Source organism: Cornus florida, unplaced genomic scaffold, assembly GCF_030987335.1.
Source record: "Cornus florida cultivar Cherokee Brave unplaced genomic scaffold, ASM3098733v1 CherokeeBrave_3.0.0_Hap2_Chr05, whole genome shotgun sequence".
NCBI classification, from domain to species: Eukaryota; Viridiplantae; Streptophyta; class Magnoliopsida; order Cornales; family Cornaceae; genus Cornus; species Cornus florida.
In genome coordinates this window covers 39182671-39203678 of record NW_026775575.1, presented here as the reverse complement: position 1 = coordinate 39203678, position 21008 = coordinate 39182671, and the positions used below count along the sequence as shown (strand labels likewise).

The following is a 21008-nucleotide window of genomic DNA, read 5'->3' as shown; positions in this document are numbered from 1 at the left end:
TAATTCTGCAATTAGAACCTTCAATTAATGCAGAGTCGTAAATTATGGTGGTGGACCAAATCTACGTCCATTGAGAACTTGTCTTCTTGCGCAACACACTAATTTTGAAGCCTGACCATAGACTGTTTGATTAAATGTCTCAACTAAACTGTTGTTTCTACAGTCCTGGAATCAGAAATGCTGAATGGATACTTTGCATTACAGGCTTTATCCCATAAAGCAGAAAACTTAAGTACATTTCGGATTCCAGGACAGAGTAACACCTTCATCATTTACCGGGAAAAAAAAAAAAAAAAAAAAAAAAAAAAAAAAAAAACAAACCTTCATCCATATGAATCGACAGACTTCTCCTTGTTCATGGTGTGTTCCTCATGTTGATCGTCTCAAGTTGACCATTTGGTTGTCAATGCATCCTATTGTGGCCTACTGGGAATGGGTCATATTGTTTTCCCTGTTTTTAGTTCTGACCAATGCAAAAACAATAGTTCCTCATTCCTCTGAACCAGCATGATATTGAAGATGCAAATAGAATTCACCTTATGGGGTTTTTTATTTTCTTGCAGTAATGGAATCAACGAAATTTCGTTCCCTACTTCTTTGCTCAGCAATTCTTCGACTCTTTTTAATTCTTTGTGGTGAATGGCAAGACACTCATATGGAGGTCAGATATACAGATGTTGATGATTACCTTGTGTTTTTCTGGTATTGCTGCTTTGATGGCCTCTGGAAAGTACCCATACGAAACTTTCTGCGTATTGGTACTCGCCATTGATTGCATTTCCTCTTCAGGTATGCCAAATTCACCCATGAGCATTTTCTGTTTTCTGCTTCAGGTATGGTATGTCATGGTATGGATTGATTGTGTTTATTTGAAGAAACGCAAAAAATTTAAGCCATAGAAATATAGGGCGCTGTTTTTATAATTTTTTCAATTAATTCCTAGTTCCAAACCAACTCTCCACCACCCTTTTGCTAAGTTTACAACAGGTTCAATCAAATTAGAATTTTTTATTTAATTTAGATATACCAAACTAAATCACATAAGGCGGGAGCGATAGCGAATTCGAGAGTGAAAGCGGCAGAATTAAATTATAAGCAGTGAGAATTTGAGCGAAAATGCGCTCAGAATGTAAGAGCGACACATGTTGAGAATGATTGTGTAACTTAGATACCAAATTGTGCCCGAAATTATAATCAACTCTAAAAATTATTAATTAGACTATTATTTGTTTCAAAGGTTTTGGTCCTAGGTAGCAACTTTCCTGTGAGTGCTACTTTTGTAATACATCCAAGTGGGCCGAGCTGACCCAAGAGGGTACTTATTTTTACTACACTACTTTGCGTAACAATGTTGGTTGGGTTAGACTTAATATAAATTTATATTGTCATTTGTTTGATTAAGAGATTGTGTTTCAATCCAATAGCTAAGAATTCAAGTTAATGTTACTTTTTATATTTAAGGATTAAGGTGCTATTTGATTACCTAAGTCAAACAAATAGGGTGTAAAAGGGGCCTCCCAAAACCCAAATCTCTTATTCAATTAAGTACGTTTTGATAAAGTATTTTAAATATCGCTGAAAGCGTCCCTTAATATTAACATTATGTAAGAGGTTTATATTTGGTGGCGTTTATTCAACTTAGTTTTTGACTCATTTAAATCAAATCAATTGTAATTCCCAAATCATCCAGATTTTAATTTCAACAATTTCTCCTCTCTTTTTTTTTTTCTGAAATTATTTGATATATTGTTATATGCTTAATGATAGGGTGTCCGACACATTCGGCCAAATTGATGTGAGTAGTGATCATCCCTACTCACATAAATCGGACTATTTATCATTATTCTTGTTATACCAACACTCAAAAAAATAAATAAATAAATAAAGTGAGAGTTCAGTTTCAAGCTTTTTCTTTGATTCCCAATAACCATCTCTGAAATGGGTTTTTGAATTTTTGGAGTGAGACAGAAATGATCCACAGATCTTATTCTCAAAATTTGTAACTCTAAATGGCATATAGAGGAGATGAAAGCGAAGACGAGACTGTGAATCAAAGACACAGTATTAAATGCCTCATCAAGTTTCATAATTTCTCATCAAGTTACACTTTTTAAGTCGGTCTATGCACTGTTTTATAATTATATAATTTCTCATAAGTTACATTTTTTCGTTTAACTTCCTATTATAGATGTCTTGCTTTCAATCAAATCCAGGGTTCAACCTCAATTCTACATATAGTTGATACCATGAATGTTTGTTCTTGTGGTTTCGGGATCCTCTCCAGTGAGATGTAAATCACCAAAATTTTGCCACAAGAGTTTTCAGAAGGTTGTAGGCATGAAACTAAAATTTAGAACTTAGAATTGTAGGACTTTACCCAAGAAACGAGCTCTTCCAAAAATTCTCGATGGCTGGGCGGAACTGGGGGTGCAAGTTGGGTAGGCCTAATCTAGTCCCGTCCCAACTCAAAACTCAACCCGAAGTCAGGTTGGGTTGGGCTAACCCAATTTCAACTCATAGCTGGGCTTCCAAATAACCCAAGCCCGACAATTTTTTTTTGAACGGATTGACCCATTCTCTTTTTTTTTTTTTTTTTTTAAGACATTAATTTTTTTATGTTTCCAACTCTAATTTTATTTTTATTAATGCAACCAAAATAAAACATATTTTATTTTGGTTAGATATAAAAATAAAAAACTTTTTTTCTTTTTATTTGTTATTAAATAAACTTTAATTTTAAAATTTTCCCAGCAGCCCCAACCAAACCTAAAGATTTTGAACAAAAGATAAGAGAGAGAGAAAAGACCTACAACATTAGAGTCAAAAAAGTCTTTCTTTCTTGGTATATGAAACATGGAAATTATTTAGGATTGCAATTAATCATGTAATTAAATAAAAATACATGATTTAGGATTACAATCAATCATGTATTTATAAAAAATATGGAAACATATATAGACATGTATATATATATATATATAAGAACAAATATGTTTATTTAGGATTGCAATCAATCATGTGAACAACTATGAAGCTTAGGGTTTTCAGAAAAACGATACACGCTACCAACCCTTTGATAAGATCATCCAACCCAAACAGTGCTGGTTTTGAAAAAACCCAACTTGAATTGGGTCCAAGTTGCACCCCTAAGTGAAACGGAGGCCAAACATAGCAATAAAAAGGAAAATAGTTTTCAACCAGCAATTGACCACTGTTCATTTAGACATGTGCAATCCACTGTTCATTTAGACATGTGCAATTTGGATTCATTCGAAGCATATTTTTGTGTGTGGAATGGATTAACAGCTCAACACTTATCACTGAAGTCATTGCAACACCAAATAGAATAAAAACTTTTTACAAGACACTAGTTGTTAGTTTAGATACTTAACTCCTGCAATTATATACTAATTGTTATGAATCTAAATTGAGAAATCAAGATCCCAAACTAACCTAGTTTCATGGTTCCACTAAGCTGTCAATATCGGAAAGATCATGTGCTATAATAAAATCAAACTTCATGAGCTGCCTCGTTACCCCAAACGCAATGATACCAGCCTTTACTGTTTTTATAATTATAATTTTCTCATCAACTTCTTACACTTTTTAGATATGGGACTATGTCACATAAGGTGCTGTTTGTATAGTTATTCTCAATTCATTCCTAATCCCTTTTGGTAAGTTTACAAGAGGTTCTTAATTCTCTTTGTTAATCAAATTAGAATCTTTTATTTAATTTAGCTATACCAAATTGTGCCCAAAATTATAAATTTCAAACGCATGCTGAAGATTTTCAACTATAAAAATTATTTATTAGACTATTATTTGTTTCAAAGATTTTGTCCTATGAAGAAACTTTCCTGTGAGGAGTGCTACTTTTGTGATACATCCAACACGGCGGTGGTGATCGAAGGTGTAAGGTATTGGAGAGGGTTAAGGGCAAAACAAAACAAAACCCCTGATATATAGGGCTTATGCAAAAATAGTCCCAACTTTTTTAAAATATGCATTTCATTTCATAAAATTCAAAAAAGGTACAAATAAGCCCCTCTGACCACTTTTTGGTCAAAATTGACATAAAATAAATTCAAAAACCCTATTTTGCCCTTGGGTTAAGTGCAAAAACCCCTCTCTACTATCGATATAGTACAAAACAGTCCATGTATGGTATAAAACCCCTCTATACTATCAATTTGGTACAATTACCCCCCTGTTCACATAAAAAGACATTAATACCCTTTCTAATATGAATGAAGTAATATTAAAAAAATTAGGCAATGTAAAAAATTCATGCAAAACAAATATAGAATATAACCACTACTAATTTTCATCTAACCAGACCGAACCTAAAAATTTCAAAAATTGCGATCGATTTAAGACCATTAACTTTTATTTTTGAATTTTTTTTTCCCATAAAATTTATACTAATAGTTACAAAATTCAATATTATCCAATTAAGATTATTAACCTTAAAATAAATATATTTAAGATATTCGATAAGTAATGACAAAATTGTAAAAAATTAATTACTAATGAATTCTGAACTAAATTAAAGATATATTAAAAAATAGAACTTTATTCCTCTTGATTATTACAATAAAGTGGAATTTTTTTCTTTTTTCTTTTTTACCCACTGTAAAGTTAAACTAACTGATAATTTTTCAACAAATAATGCATTTAGTTTATATAGTAATTATGATAAATTTCAAGAATGATCACTGTTTTTTATTTTTGGAAATTACAATCACTGTAATTTCAAAATTGCATGCATTTGTTCACTTTACTTTTTCAGGGGACCAAAAGGGTGTTGTGAGTCCTACTTTCTTCAACTCGAGGGCAATAAAACTACCTTTTCCGTACAGACACTCATCGACCTGGTCTAATATGGATTCTTTAAAGAGGAAATTATGGTATTGTGTGTGTGTGTGTGTGTGTGTGTGTGTGTATAGTATATGTTTTTTCAAATGAGGATAAAATGTCATGTTTTTTTTTGAATTTATTTTATGCCAATTTTGACGAAAAAGTGGTCAAAGGGACTTAATTGCACCTTTTTTGAATTTTATGGACTGAAATGTACATTTTCAAAAAGTATGGACTACTTCTGCAAAAATTCTATATATCAAGGGTATTTTTTGCACTTGACCCAGAAATTTATATTAGAGAGGATATTAATGTCTTTTTATGCGAGCAGTGAGTAATTGTACCAAATTGATAATATAAAGGGTTTTATACCATACAGGAACTGTTTTGTACTATATCGATAATAGAGGGAATTTTTTTACACTTAACCCTCGAAGAAGAGTGGGTCTAGGAGGTTCAGTTGGGCAAAGTTGGGGTGGAAGGCATGTGAACAAGAAACTCGGTTACAAGTGAGATTTGTAATAGCGTCTTGTGTGCTGACACTGCGAGGGAGATTTGGTTAGATCTTTGGAACCATTTTTCTCAATCCAATGTTACATGAATTTCTCAATTGAAACAGTCAATTTCCTCTCCCAATGAGTGTGTATTCGTTCTTTTGGAACAATTCAGGGCTAGTGAGACCTTGCTGCACCTACCTTGCACCCATCGGTCCCATTCCAAATGTCGGTGCCATGGCTAGAGACCAATGCACACTGTCTTGCAGAATGGAGATTTTGATTTGAAACTTTTATTCATTAATGTTATTTCCTTTATTTTCCTCTTTGTTTCTTGCCCGCAAAGTGTTTGATAAATCATTATTTGTATAATGTTCTTTTCTATTTTGTCCTTAGACAGCATATTAGACAATAGGATGCTACCAGATTACAAATATATTTCTAATTACGGCTGAAAGCTAATTTACATAGGTTCGAAATTAAGGCTTAATTAGGCCTATAACGGATGATTTGGAGAGCTTTTCCAAGAACACTTATGAAAGAAAGATGATAGAGTATAGGCAGGGAGAGACCCAAAAATTTATGTGAGGGTGCAATAATATATATATTTTTTGTAATTTAGGGAGCGAAAAAAAAATTTCATAAGTATATAGTTCAAAAAATGAAAAAGTCAATAATATTAATAGTAAAAAAAAATCAGGGAAGCAATGCACTCAGTGTGTGTCATCGGAATCTATGGAATTGAAGGATAATTTATGTATAAAGTCATTCTTGATGTTTTGGAGAAAATTATTTTACAGGTGAAATGATTTTTAGTTTTTAGGTTTCAATCAAATACCAAATTTTGATTGTTGGGTCGTGTTTGAATTGAATTACTTGCTCGACAATCGTAATAATTTGACAATTTATGCCTACCAATTTTTAAGTCATCGGGTTAGATTTGGGTTTTCTCATCCGGTTAGATTTGGGTTGACCCACTATTTTAACACCCAAATTGTTTATGGACCCTGTTATAAATGAGTTGATAATGGGTTAAACCCATTCAATTATAACCCGCCCAAATTACCCATTTGCCACCCTAATGGGTCTTCTTGTAAATGCTGTTCATTTTAGATAAGAGCAATGGCAGTTCCGGTGACCTAGAACATCGATTAATAACTCTCGGAACAGCCGTTGATAAGGTAAGAGTTCACCGTTAGCAGTGGCAGTTCCGGTGACCTAGAGCATCGATTAAGAGCAAGCTCCAATGGATTTGTTCGATCATCTCAATCCGGTGGCCGTCTGGTTGGTGGACGTGCACGAACAGGACGGCTCTATTCGTTCAAAAGGTCGGTTGATTCTTCATATATAATAGCTATTGTATTGCTTAAACTTGTCCCTTTTTAATATTTCCTTTGCATCATACACTGAAAATCTCATCGCCATGACCCATATACTGAAACTTCTCAGATGGGTTTCTCTAAATTTCTATGAAAACCAATTTAGATCATCAAAAACAAGCATTTGGGCAACTGGGTCGCACCACATTGCGCAATACCGTAGGTATTTCGGAACTAATTTTACCTCTCAGCAAGAAGCCCAAGCTGCTTTATTGGAATACCTGCATTCCACTAGAAGCTTGCAGTATATGGATGCTGATGATATGAGCAGAAACTCACCACTTTTCCTTGAAAAGCTGTTAAAGAAGTTCAAGAATGAAGTAGATGTTGGGTGGTCCATAACACGGTTGTTGCGGTACCACCCCATTAACGAGTTTGAACCCTTTTTTGAGAGCATTGGTTTAAAACCTTCCGAGTATTCTACACTTCTGCCTCGTAACTTAATGTTTCTGAATGATGATGAAACTTTGCTAAAAAACTTTCATGTTTTGTGTGATTATGGTATTGCACGAAATAAGATCGGAAGGATCTACAAGGAAGCAACGGAAGTTTTCAGATATGATGATGGTGTTTTGCAGTCAAAGCTTCAAGCTTTTGAAGAAATGGGGTTGAACCAGTCTACTGTAATCAAGATTGTTTCTTCAAGTCCTTATCTTTTGATTGGGGATACAAATAGGGAGCTTCCTAAGATATTAGAAAAATTCAAGTCTGTTGGGATCGAATATGGTTGTATTGAGGGGCATTTATTAGAGGGGAATTCTTATAATTGGAGCCATATGTTTGAGCTTTTATGCTTATTGAGCAATATGGGTTGCAGTGAGGAGCAATTAAAAGGTATAATCTGTCAGCATCCGGGACTTCTATTCCAAAATTCTGGAAATATGTCCTTTACACTAATCGGGTTCTTAATGAAATTTGGTGCCACGAGGAATGAGATATGTTCTATGTTTCTGCAGTTCCCACAAGTCCAGGTTGAGCACTTCGTTTGCAATTTGAGGCATTGCTATCACTTTTTTATCGAAATTAAGATGCAAGTGGAAGAGATTGAGACGATTGTTCGTTCACACCCCGTATTGCTGGGTTCATGTCATCTAAAGAAACTCAACAGCTTAATTGTTGGCTTGAGTACTGGGAAGACGCGACTCTGTCAAATCATCAAAAAGAACCCACAAGAGCTGAAGAATTGGGTTCTTGGATCAAGGCTGAAACCGTTACCAAACTCGGGGGCGAAACTAAGGTCAAAGACGATGAAGATTAAGTTCTTGTTGGACTTGGGAATCGCTGAAGACTCAAACGAAATGAGAAAAGCTCTCAAAGTGTTCCGAGGCAATGGAGAAGAACTTCAGGAGAGATTTGATTGTTTTGTGAATGCTGGTTTGAATAAGAAGGATGTTAAAGTTATGATCAAATTAGCTCCTCAAGTTCTTAACCAAAAAAAGGAGGTGATTAATATGAAGATTGATTTTCTTGTAAATGAACTGGGGTATCCCTCGTCATCTTTAGTGGCATTTCCAGCATATCTTAACTACACAATTCAGAGGGTCAAGCTTAGGTTCTCAATGTATAATTGGCTCAAAGATCAAGGGACTGTAGAACGCAATTTGGCTTTGAGCACTATTGTCGCATGCACAGATAAAATATTCATGAATCAGTATGTAATTAATCACCCCAGAGGCGCTGAAGTTTGGCAGAAGCTGAAGAGACAGATTTCTTCTGATTGAAAATCATGACGAACTTTTCACTTGTACTTCTACCAACTCTCCCATGCAAATTGTCTCAAGGTTGACACAGGGATACTTATTCTGTAACTCTTATGACTCATCCATTATCCAGCATATTCAGAAATATATTGCAGACTGAGGCCATTTTTTTTAAGATCAGTTTAACCAGCACGAAGCAAGAAAGATCTGAGACCAGGTAACTGCATTTTGAATTCTTAATAAGTTTTTATTTGTCTTCTGCCACACTGGTTAGACAGTTTATTTATTTATTTATTTTTATTAGTAAAATTTCATTAAAAGCATTCAAAAGGGGAACACATCCCTCAAAAAACAACACAAGGCCAAGTAGGGCCACTAAACTCTCAACAAATCCAAAAACTCTACAAGCTCACCCAAGGATTTACAATTTCACCCTAGAACCCAACAAAAAAGAGTGCTAAGGATGGAGAACTTCAACACCCAATATGATTTTCCTGTCCCTCAAATGATCTTCTATTTCTTTCAAGCCACAAACACCACCAAACACATAACCCTCCAAGAATCACGAACTTGGGCTGTCACTATACAACCTGTCCAATCCTCAATCAAGCCTCTGGTAGAGCGTGACATAACCCAGTGAATCCCAAACAAACCCAAAAAGAAAAGCCAACAATCTCAAGCCATTGGGCAATGTAAAAGAAGATGATACTGATTCCTCGTCATTTTTGCACATAAAACACCAGTTGACCACAATCTGTCTTCTTCTTTGAAGATTGTCCTGAGTCAAAATCTTTCCCAAAACAAATGTCTATGCAAAAAACACTACTTTGAGGGGCGCCGTTGTTCACCATATGGCCCTCCATGGAAAGGGCTGTCCAGGAACATCCGCAATACAACAATAAAATGACTGAACATCAAAGTGCACATGAGAAGATGGCGTTCACACACAAAAGTCAGAAGTCCCGACTGTCTCCTTACGATACATCAATTCCAGAAAGCCAATCGCCTCCTCCATATCCCAATCGTGAAACAGCCTCAAGAAGCATACATCCCACACCGTTCTTCCACTATCAAGACAATGACATTTTATGATATTCTATCTAAAAGCACTTCTCTTAGTCTATCTGTTAACTTCTAATTTAGCTTGTGGGTTTTTGTTAAGTCTTGTGTAATATGGGATCGCATAAGGAGTTATTTGAAAGACTCATAGACAGGGCTTAATGAGAAGATATTTGAAAGACTCATAGACAGGGCTTAACAAAAGTTATTAAGCCAATTTTGATCCCATCAGATCATGTTGAAGTTGATGTCATATCAAGTCATTTTGCGAAACTTTGATGGCAGAAAATATGCCACTTCCTCCAGAGCTGATGAACCATAAGCTATCATATGCAGCAATCTCCCATGTTGATCTTTCTTTTCTTTTTTGCCCTCAGTCAATCATCTTCACTAGATCATATATATATGGTCTCATTGACTAAGATTTCCAGTTAAATACAAAGTCCTATTAGATCACTAGAAGATGGCAAAGTTCTGTTTAATTTTTTTGGTTCCCTGTGAATAAAAAAAATAAAAACCCAAAAAAATTAAAATAAATAAATAAAAAAATAAAAAAGTAAACCATAAAAATGAAAAGTTATGTGGATGATGCTTGCTGGAAAACAATGAGGTTATATGACTGGTTAGATGTAATGCTATTGCTATTTATTTATATGTGATATACTCTAACTTTAGTTGTTGCTCTTACATTTTTCTAATTAATCCTTTTCCTTCTACTGGAAATTTTAAGATTCACGAGTATTTTTCAAAACTTCTGGTGCTATACTGCTATATTTCTTCTATAATGTCTCCAAAGCTGAACTTTGTATTCCTGATTAGTTTCCTTTTTAAACAAGTAGGGGGATTCTGTCTACAATAATCACGTTTAGCCATAGATGTCTGGAGAAGTACACCTGTTGTGAACATTGATGGTCAGATAAAAGAAACCATATATTTGGTAATAAATTAAAGAGCCAATGATTCCTCATTAATTTAGCAGGAGTCACAAGCATTGGCTTATGAGATTGAGCACCAAGGCATTTTTACAAGTCTTACACTTAAGCCGTGAGCCTCACACACCTTTAATGAAGACAATAGACTGATATACAAATATTCTTCTTGTTGTGCATGACAAACATCAACAATAGCATAAAATTTGATGACGCTATTTCCTAACACCATCATCTTGTGGCAGGAGCCATCAACCAGGGATAGCACCAAGTCCTTCAAGGAGAAAAGTTGTGATCACAAAGCTATGCATTTAGCATTTCACTGCAATCACTCAAGAAGTTACGAAACCTATAGCACTGACTAGTCCTACTGAAAAGCATCTCATGGATTTTTTTAATCATTGCCAACAAAGAACACACCCAATGTTATTAAAGGCTCAAGGCGCTAGAGGTCCTTTGGAGCCTAGGCATGAGGCGCACGGCGAGGCGCGCGCCTGAGTGAAGTGAGGCGCACAATTGAAAATTTAAACTACCATAAAAGCATTCATATCTCATAACTCTATCAATATTCTAAAAATCAATATCATATATAAAAAGGTAAATCCATCAACTATATAAGCATTCAAGAACCATAAAACAGAGCACAAATTTGTTTTCTTGAAAGGCAAAACAGAGTGCGCGCGCGCGCACACGAAAAAAACTGTTAACAAGAAAAGGAAAAAAAATTTGAGCCAAAACAGACGCAGAGACAAAATAAGTAGATGAAGAGAGAGAAGTAAATGAGAAGAGAGAGAAAGTGTTAAAGAAGAAAAAGGAGAAAAAATAGAGCCCCCCCACCCAAAAAAAAGACACAGAAGAGAACTAGACAGAGAGAGAGAAGTAATCAAGATGAGAAGAGAGGAGTAGAGGAGTAGAGGAGAAGAAAGAACTGTCATGGCTACGTCGTTCGTCTCACAGTCTCACTCTTTCTATGTTCTATTGACACTTTGACTCTTGGACTTTCTTATTTGTTTATTCTTTTGAACAAAAGTTCCTTCTCTCATACGCTTAGGCTTTCTTATTTGTTTATTAAGTTGCCAAAAGTACCCTTTTGGCTTAAGAAATAGAATAATCATTTAAAAAAAAAAAAAACAGTGAGGCGCGCCTGACAAATAGGACGAGGGGCAACTGAGGCGTGCGCCTAGTGAACATCAGTGCACCTGGGATGACAACAGGCGCTTGACTTGCGCTTTGAGCCTAGGAGCGCCTTTAACAAACATTCCCCAAATCTCAGAATGAATGAACTAGGCAAGTTCATTTTCCAGCAGCTTCTCTATTTTTGTAGTGTTCCATTTCAATTATTCTGTTTTTAACTGAGTTTCTTTAGGTACTCATGATAGCATAGAACTGCAGTTGACGAACACTGATAGTCATGAGCATCACCTGAATAGAATTCCTTCTCTACGAATTGCTTAATTAGCTTTCTCTCCTGGAATATGATATAATCTTCTAGTGTGCCTTAAAAAAAAAATAAGTGGAACTGAACTATATGATGTTTCTCTTTACCAAGAGAGAGAGAGAGAGAGAGAGGGATAATAAGTAAACTGCAAGTACCGTGGAATACAATTTTGAACAGACTTTTACCATGCCAGGGGCGGACAATGATTGGGTGGACGTGAATGGAAAATCAGAAAAGTTTGGACCTCTACCATTATGTTTTTAATTAGATACACTTGCTTTGTGACTAGAATGGTCAGGTGCCTATTACAAAATTACATGTCTCATAAAATGGACTAATCAGATTACTGTAACATCTGTTTCTTTGGACCAGTTTAAGGAGAGGAAATATTTTCTGCCATCTTTCTCCATATACCCTCCCATTCTATAAGCCATTTTCTATAAGTCTCACACTTAAAGCCATGAGCTTCACACACTTTTAAGGAGAAAAGTAGTGATTACAAAGCTATGCATTTAGCATTTCACTTCAATCACTCAAGAAGTTACGAAACCTATTGGACTGACTAGTCCTACTGAAAAGCATCTCATGGATTTTTTTAATCATTGCCAACAAGGAACACACCAATATTATTCCCCAAGTCTCAGAATGAATGAACTAGGCAAGTTCATTTTCCAGCAGCTTCTCTATTTTTGTAGTGTTACTAATTAGCTTTTTCTCCTGGAATTTGATGTAATCTTTTAGTGTGCCTTAAAAAAAATAAAGAAAATAAAAAAGTGGAACAGAACTATATGAGATTTCTCTTTTTACCGAGAGAGAGAGAGATTTACCGTGCCAGGGGCGGTAAGTAAACTGCAAGTACCTTGGAATACAATTTAGAACAGACATTTACCGTGCCAGGGGCGGTAAGTAAACTGCAAGTACCATGGAATACAATTTAGAACAGACATTTACCGTGCCAGGGGCAGATGATGATTGGGTGGACGTGAATGGAAAATCGGCATAGTTTGGACCTCCACTATTATGTTTCTAATTAGATACACTTGCTTTGTGACTAGAATTGTCGGGTGCCTATTACAAAATTACATGTCTTATAAAACGGACTAATCATATTACTGTAACATCTGTTTCTTTGGACCATAATTTTCTGCCATTTTTCTCCATATACCATCCCATTCCCCCTTACACCCCCTCCCCGACACACACACACACACACACACACACACCCCACCACCACCACCACCACCACCACCAACTACAACAACACAACAATCAACCAAAGTAAAAAAAGAAAGTGTTTTTTCCTAATCATTTTAGAGTGATACCTCATTTTTCTGATAATGATGATTCTTCTTTCTTGTTTATGACTGAATCTGAGGAGATGGTGATGATGCTTCTTTGTTGTTTATGACTGAATCTAATCCTCATTTTTCAGCTGAGATGGTTGTTTCTCACCTCTGCTGAATTAAACTTGCAGGGATAAGGTCAGTTTACTGGTACCACTGGTGGAAACATGTCAAAATATTCCAGATGAATTAGCCAGAAGAATTTTAAGGTTGGATCTGCATTATGCAATGCATGCGCTGTCTACGCGGCCTGCCGGAAGAGGAGATTGTCTACGGATCTAACCTTTTGTATCATTTTATACAAAATGATTGCTGTCATGCTTGAACAGTCAACCTCATGCTCATCAGTCCGGGCCTTTACCATCAATGGGCCCTAGTTAATTTTAGTGGTTGGATGATTAATATTATTCTGATTGAGGTTAGATTAATCTATTTTGACAAAATAAGATCTTGCGATTATTCATTTTGCCCTCTGCTTCTCTACTGCTTGACCGCTGCACTTTTTGATTTATTCAGTTTGTGTTTTTTAGTTGTGACTTCATGTTTGGATGATGAATCATTTTTCCCTGTGATAATTCCCTTTAAATGCCAAAACAAATGGATTGACATGTCCAGATGCCCCAAGTATTTTTACTATTCATGTAGCTGCAACCCCTTTAAAATGGTCACTCTAAAATAATCTTTTGATCCTCCTACCACTTCTCTGTAACATTGGTACTTAGGAAGACCTAGTTTTTCTTCACTTTATTAGTTGGCAGGGCCGGCAGGCCTTTGCTGCTGTGTTTAGTAACACAAATGAATGTCCAATAAATTACGCATTTATATAGGACCTGTTTGGTAACTATATATGTTTATCATTTATTGTTAATTTAAACAAATCAGGAAGAAAAACATGTTCGATAATCTTTGTTTTGTTTATAAATAGTTTATACATTTTTAAAACAGTACTGTAGGGGAAGGCACAATTTTGTAAACGCCAAAAAGTCGTTTATCCATTATGTTTAAAGAAATACTGCAGCGGATGCGGGAGAGAAGGACACTGTAGTGGAAATAAAATCATTGCACCCTATTTGCTTTTGTGCCTAACGACAGGAGCAAGAAGATCCAGATGACCCAGACAATTTGGTTTTGCCTCAGGATTCAATAGCCTCAAGAGAACAAACCCTAGATTAAAGAAACGATCCAAACAATAGGATCAAAATCATTTTGGCCTATAATTGGTGGTGGTGAAGAAATGATTTGAGCCAAACGAAGACAATTTGGCTTCCCCAAACCCTAGATCAAAATCGTTTCTTCCCCAAACCTAATCTCCTCCACCACCAGCCCATCTCCTGCCCCATCCGCAAGCTCCTCTATGAGAAGAGCTATTGCAGTTAGTTCTTCTTCTTTTCTTTTTCTTTTTCTTTTTTTTTTCTTTTTATTTTTATAGATCTGCATTTAGTTCTTCTTCTTAAGCTAATTTCAACAATCAATGATTGTTGATTATTTTTAAAAGTGCATATATTTTTAGTTAGATTTTTCCTAGTAATCTGTGTTGCTAGTGTTACAATTTCTGGATTTCATCCGTGCATGTTTATTGCTGATAATATATGGTCAATACTGTAGATTTTCAGTTCATGTTTTAGTTAATTTTCAGTCCATAATTTATATAATTAGTTACTTGTGCTTTGAAATCGATGTGAAGCTACTGACCATCTGTTATTCTTCTGTAGTCATGACTGAGTCTTGAGGAATTTATTAGTTCTAATTAGTTACTTGTGCTTTGAAATCGATGTGAAGCTACTGACCATATGTTATTCTTCTGTAGTCATGACTGAGTCTTGAGGAATTTATTAGTTCAAGTTTGGAACTTAAAATGTCAAGGCTTCAATTTTAAAAGTAAATTTAGTAGGTGTTCAGTCAATTTTTATTGCCGATATTATATTTAAGCTAGAGTAAATTTTCAATCCATGTTTAAAAGATGTTCAGTTCATACTTTCTCCTATCACATACTTGTGCTTTGAAATTGATGAGTGGCTTTATATTGGTGTACAGGGGACATGGGACTTGCTCTTATTTCGGTTTATAGGGGTGAGGATTAGTGATTGCTGAGTTATGGTTTATATCACATTGTTCTCTAGCACTTTTATTTCTAGGAGATGCTTCATTGGAGGTCATTTTTTCTTAACGAATTCAAGAAGCTAGTCATGAGTATATGGAATGCAAAGTAATAATCTATGGCCTTCCTTGCATGTTTCATCTTTGCTTTGTAAAATAAAAATTCGTGAAAATGATAAGGTGAGATAAAATTTATGCATTGTTGCCCTTTAACTTCTCCATTTCTTTCTTTCAAATGTTAAAGATACTCCCTTTCCCCTTTCTTTTTGCTTTTCTCTCTATTACTTTTTAGCTTTGGATGCAAATGAACCATGTTGTGCCAAGCTTCTCATACCCATTTTCTTCCATGTTCAATTCATTTTCTTTCTGATAAAGCTAATTAGTTTCTACTTATGCCGGTCGGTATCTGGTTGTTGTGTGTGCCATTTGGAGAGAGGAATTTCAGAATTTTGCAGGAAAATTTTCTCCTCAGTCCTCCATCATTGCAGTCATCAAGGATGTGGTTAGTGCAAATTAACTACTTTGAAGTTCAGAGATTCAGCTATTGCTAGATCCACTGCATCTTCTTGGTCTCTCCCTAGCTCTTGCATCGTTCCCGGGGCTGGGCTGGAGTGGGTTAATGTTTGATTGTTGGTTGTTGCTCGGTTTGTGGTTATGTTCTAGACTTCTCAGTCGCTTCTGGCCGGTTTGCCTCTGTAGTAGGTTTTCTTGTGGCTGTATGTTGGTGGTTGTTGCAGCTTTTTTTTTTTTCTTTTTCCAGTAAGTATTTCTAGGGTTTTTTGAGATAGTTGTTAGCATTGGTAGGTTTTTTGTTGCAGCCGTACTTGTATGTTAGTTTCTCAAATGCTCCTGGTTGCCTCAGTTTCAACTGTTTGCTGTGTATTTTGCAGATATGTTTGTTGCAGTGTTCCATCTTATTGTTGGTGGTAGTTCTGTGTAGGCTCTGTTAGTAGTGCCTTTAGTTCTCAGGTTGTGTGCCTTTAGGTTGTTGGAGCTTGAAAAATGGCAGTTCTTTGTAGGCTCTGTCACTGCCTTTAGTTCTCAGGTTGTGTCTTTATACATATTATGTTCATTAATACTATATTTTGTCATGATAATTCTTAAATTAATTTGAAATTTAAAAAAAAGGAAAGAAAATTTTGTTAGCAAGTGAAATAAAGCCGTTTTAAAAAATCAGCCACAAGAATTATATGAAATGGATTTATGGTTGACGTTAGTGTGTGTGTGTGTGTATTTTGACATGAGTAATTAGACTTAATTGTTCCAGTTTGACAAGTAGGCCACTAGACCTGAATATCATTTTCTTTTTTTCTTTTTTCTTTTTTTTTTTTGAAAGGTTATGTTAATGCGTAGGTGTTATTGAGGTTAGATTGGAGTCAAATTTAAGCATGGGGCAAGAAACTCCTATCACATTGGTAGTGCAGGAAAATTTAGCCATTAATCATTTCTATTTAACCAGAACAATCTCAGCAATTAGGGCACATTTGCAGATGAATGAAAGAAGCACCAGCAAAAAATTCTTTAGTCAACTACAAAAACTTGTTAGGACAGGAAGATTATACGTATATGGAGTCTCTCTCTTCTGGTTTCAGGTTGAGGGAATATTATTTGTCTGGGCCTGACCAAAAATTGACCTGCATTCCAATGTTGTCACACAAAGAATTAGAAGGTGTACACTAATAAAAAAATACAATAAAAAAAAATAGTAACATTTTTTTATGGAGAAATTTTTAAATCACAACTCGACATGCAAGTAAATTCGTTGACTTTATTCAAATTTTTTGCTTACGTGTTGAGTTGTGATTGTCCAAGACCATATAATCCCGGACAATCACAATTCACTTGCCCTGGACAATCACAACTCAACACGCAAGTAAATGGGTCAATTTTATTCAAATTTTTGCTTGTGTCGAGTTCTGATTGTCCAGAACTGCACTCGTTTGTCCTGGACAATCACAACTCGACACGCAAACAAATGTGTTAACTTTATTCAGATTTTTATTTGCGTGTCAAGTTATGATTGTATAGGACCAATTTTATTTAAATTTTTGCTTGCGAGTCGAGTTGTGATTAGCGGAACCATATAATAATTTATCCTAAGATCACACATATTGTGACCCATCAATGACAAACTAATAATTTGACAAGGACAGCAAAGACAGCTATAAATACAACAAAATACAGGGGGGGAATGGATAAATAGACCATGACAAGGGCAGGTATCTCAAATAATGAAATTTGATAAAGTAACAGCTTACCCACAGGTTGAACATTTCTTGAGATGCTTGCACAATATAGTAGACAAACAAATCAGAACATATGTAGCCCACCTTATCAAATAGTGTTTTTGTGGCAAAAACACCCACAAATTTCAGAGTGTTTTTTGTAAGGCCAATTGCAATAACAACAAATATAAATTAGTGCATGGATAGGGGTCTAAGACAAACAAAAAAACAAATACGAAAACTTCCTATAGAGAAATTGAAGGGACGTATAGTTGTCCATTTACAAAAGCAAATATTGAGAAAATGATAATGAAGAGATGGTAATAAATAATATTGCAAAGAAAAAAATGTGGCTTGTGATTAAAAGCAACAATATCAATTAATCTCAATGATTGCACAAATCCATATCAAAAATCTAAATGATTGCACAAAAGTAGATGACATTTCAAATATAATTAGTAACTCACGTGCATTTTGAATTGTATCTAAATAAATCATAAATCCAAGTATAAGACCATAAAATGGGACCATATCGTTCGCAACTTCAAAGCGACTGCACATGACCCTCTAGTATTAATATTTAACCTCAATGATAATTGATGGTTCTCGAGAGACCAACTTATATCCATGGTGGATAATTTATAATGCTACTATTTAATAATTTTTTTAAAAAATTTCCTTCTACTATTGATTATTACTATACAAATATGTGAACACCAACATATGAGAAAATTTACTAATGTTCGTATGTCTGGTTGATGAAATTTTCAACCAATCAAACACAAATGAGTTATCTTACTCAGCCATCTTTTGTTGGAAGATTAATCTAGACTTGTCTAGATTCATCTACGTAGACTAAGCAGTACTTGGGATGGTGCAAAAAATCTCATAATAATTGCTAGTACATGAAACATTTTGATTTATATCAAATATTTTGGTTCATTGTATGTATTAAATTCACGTACTAGAAGAATTCATTGAATAGTATAAATAGGTGAGTCATACAAATGTTTGTACGAGACACACAAATGGCAAAAAGCCTCAAATTCTAATAGCATTCAAAATTTTCAATTACAGTATCAGCACCCAGTACTTTCTTTAGGTTTTAAGTTCATTTTAAAGGTTTCATACTTTAAGTTACAAGAGGAGCAATAATAAGTAAAAGATTTATATCCTTATAGTTAGGACCAGATTGCAAATATTGATATTTAAAATTTCCAAACAGCTAAAGGTAAATTAAGCTAGGACAATTTGAATCCAATCAATCAAATATGAATTGAGTAACCAATTCGAATTCTATAATTAGTTAATGATAAAAATCCCAATTCACATTATATATTTATATCTATATTTATTCTATTATAAATTTGTAAATTTTCTTTCTAATTTCTTAATATTTTTTTTTTTTAAAAGATATAATTTTTTTTTTTTTTTAATAAAGTCTCGTTAAAACCCTTATGACTTTTGTAGCGTATTTAGATATATATGTATTCTGTAGCGTATTTCTTAACATTTTTTACACTTGAATTAAATCCAATAAGTAAAAAAAATAATTATTTAAATCCAATTTCATTAAAGAGTATTAGTGGACATTAATTACACATTCCCGAAGGACCTAATCGTGCTGAGAAATCAGGTAGGTATGATTTAAATTTCTTTTTAGGATGGTATGCTGTGGGAACCCGTAACTTTTATTATTATTATTATTATTATTATTATTATTATTATAGTGTAGTCGATCAGTTAATTAGACAGGGTTACAGGGGAGCATATTATTTTTTTCTTATTATTACTTTAATAGAAATTATTACCTAAATTAAATGAATGACATTTACTTGACATAACTTGCATCTTTTCATTATGTTAATTAATAATGATAAGGCTTCATTTGGTCAGATAAAATCAAATGGAAAAGAAAAGAAATAGAAAATTTTAAAACTTTTTTATAATTTGGTTACATAGAAAAGGAAAAGTGGTAGAAAATTAGGATTCTGGAGAAATTTTATTTTCCCATGAAAGCATGTCTTTTTATTTAGTGTTCCTATTTGACCTAACAATTTCATTAATTTTATTTTACCCAATAACTTCATTTTATATTTGGAAATAACATCAATTTTTTAATTTAGACTTTATTTTTAATCAACTTGACTTCCATTCATAGTTGTTTTTTTTCATATATGAATAATAGTACTTCAAAAGGTCTAAATTAATTGAAAACTTTATTATTTTTTAAATATATTTTATTACTAATTCTTTATTATTTTATTATTTTATAAAATAAGGGTAATTTAATTATCCAAACTATAATATGATATTTTCCTACAATTTTCTTTAAGAAATTTTTATCTTAACCAAATGCATACTAGAAAATCAATTTTTTTTTTTCATTCACTTCACTTTTCTTTTAATAATTCCACTTGTGGAGTTAAAAAACAAAATTAACTACTTGACCTTCTAGTTTATGAAAGAAAATTCATGTAGTATATGATTATCTAAGTGGTAAGTGGGATTCCTCTCATTTTTTTACAAAAGGTAAATGTGTATATATATATATATATATATATATATATATATATATATAACATTTTTGGTAAAAGCCTCAGAGAAAGGAAGGAAAAAGAGAGAGAGTGAAGGCTGCTCCAGAAGGAAAGAGAGAGGTGATGGATGATTTAAGGAAGTCTTGTAGCGGAAATTTAGGTTGGGGATTTTCTATAAATCTATATATGCAAATAAATGAATTTAAAGTAGGAATTATTTTTAGAACAAATAAGCTTTACAAGTAATCAGTTTTATTATTCCTACTTGAATTTTTATTTATTCACATACACATGCACACACATATGCTTTCCGAAATAAAATAAAATAATAAAAATAAAGGATCTTCGTATTGGATTGTAGTGACGAACTTTTAAAATATTGGTTAATAGTCAATTTACATTTTGAGTTAAATAGTAAAAAAGGCTGGTAAAATATGTCTAAATATTTTAATTTATCAATATAAAAGAGATTAAATCAAAAGATCTAACAACTAATGGAAGATTTGGTTTCCAAATTTAAATTACTGTTTTAACATATATATATATATATATATATATAAATGGTCCCATAACCACAAAAAGGTTATTTATCAATCCCTCCCATTAGACAAAAGTTGTCTGTGTTTTCAAGTTCGTTCTCTTCAATGGATTACTCGGTGATGCTTCCTCCTCCTCCTCCTCCTCCCAAGGTATGTGTGTGTGTGTGTGTGTGTGTATCATCTTCTATATTGTTTCAAAGATCGATGATCTCTATATATCCTTTGATTTCACAAAGGGGTATAACTTTGGTTTTCTGTTCAAACCGAACAAAGAGATTTGTATAACTTTAGTGTTAATGTTCTATATATCATATTTTATATTGTTTTAAAAGTGATCTATACATAATTTTATTTCACAACGGTATATAATTTTAATGGTAACGCTGCACGTAGTTCTTACATTCTTCG

The 21008-nt window shown here is 33.8% G+C and overlaps 1 protein-coding gene across 3 annotated transcripts; it reads left to right on the top strand.

The window, feature by feature from the left end:
• The first annotated feature begins 6436 nt into the window (after positions 1-6436).
• Positions 6437-16916, top strand: LOC132306322 (transcription termination factor MTEF18, mitochondrial-like). Of its 3 annotated transcripts, XM_059803666.1 has the most exons (3): positions 6437-8650; positions 13334-13620; positions 15237-16916. In XM_059803666.1, the coding sequence occupies exon 1, from the start codon at positions 6778-6780 to the stop codon at positions 8452-8454; it is 1677 nt and encodes a 558-aa protein (XP_059659649.1). In that variant the 5' UTR covers positions 6437-6777; the 3' UTR covers positions 8455-8650; positions 13334-13620; positions 15237-16916. The 3 variants fall into 3 exon arrangements, with proteins under 3 accessions (XP_059659649.1, XP_059659648.1, XP_059659650.1); XM_059803665.1 differs by lacking the exon at positions 15237-16916 and having other exon boundaries at positions 13334-13669; XM_059803667.1 differs by lacking the exons at positions 13334-13620; positions 15237-16916 and adding an exon at positions 10667-11252.
• The last annotated feature ends 4092 nt before the right edge of the window (positions 16917-21008 follow it).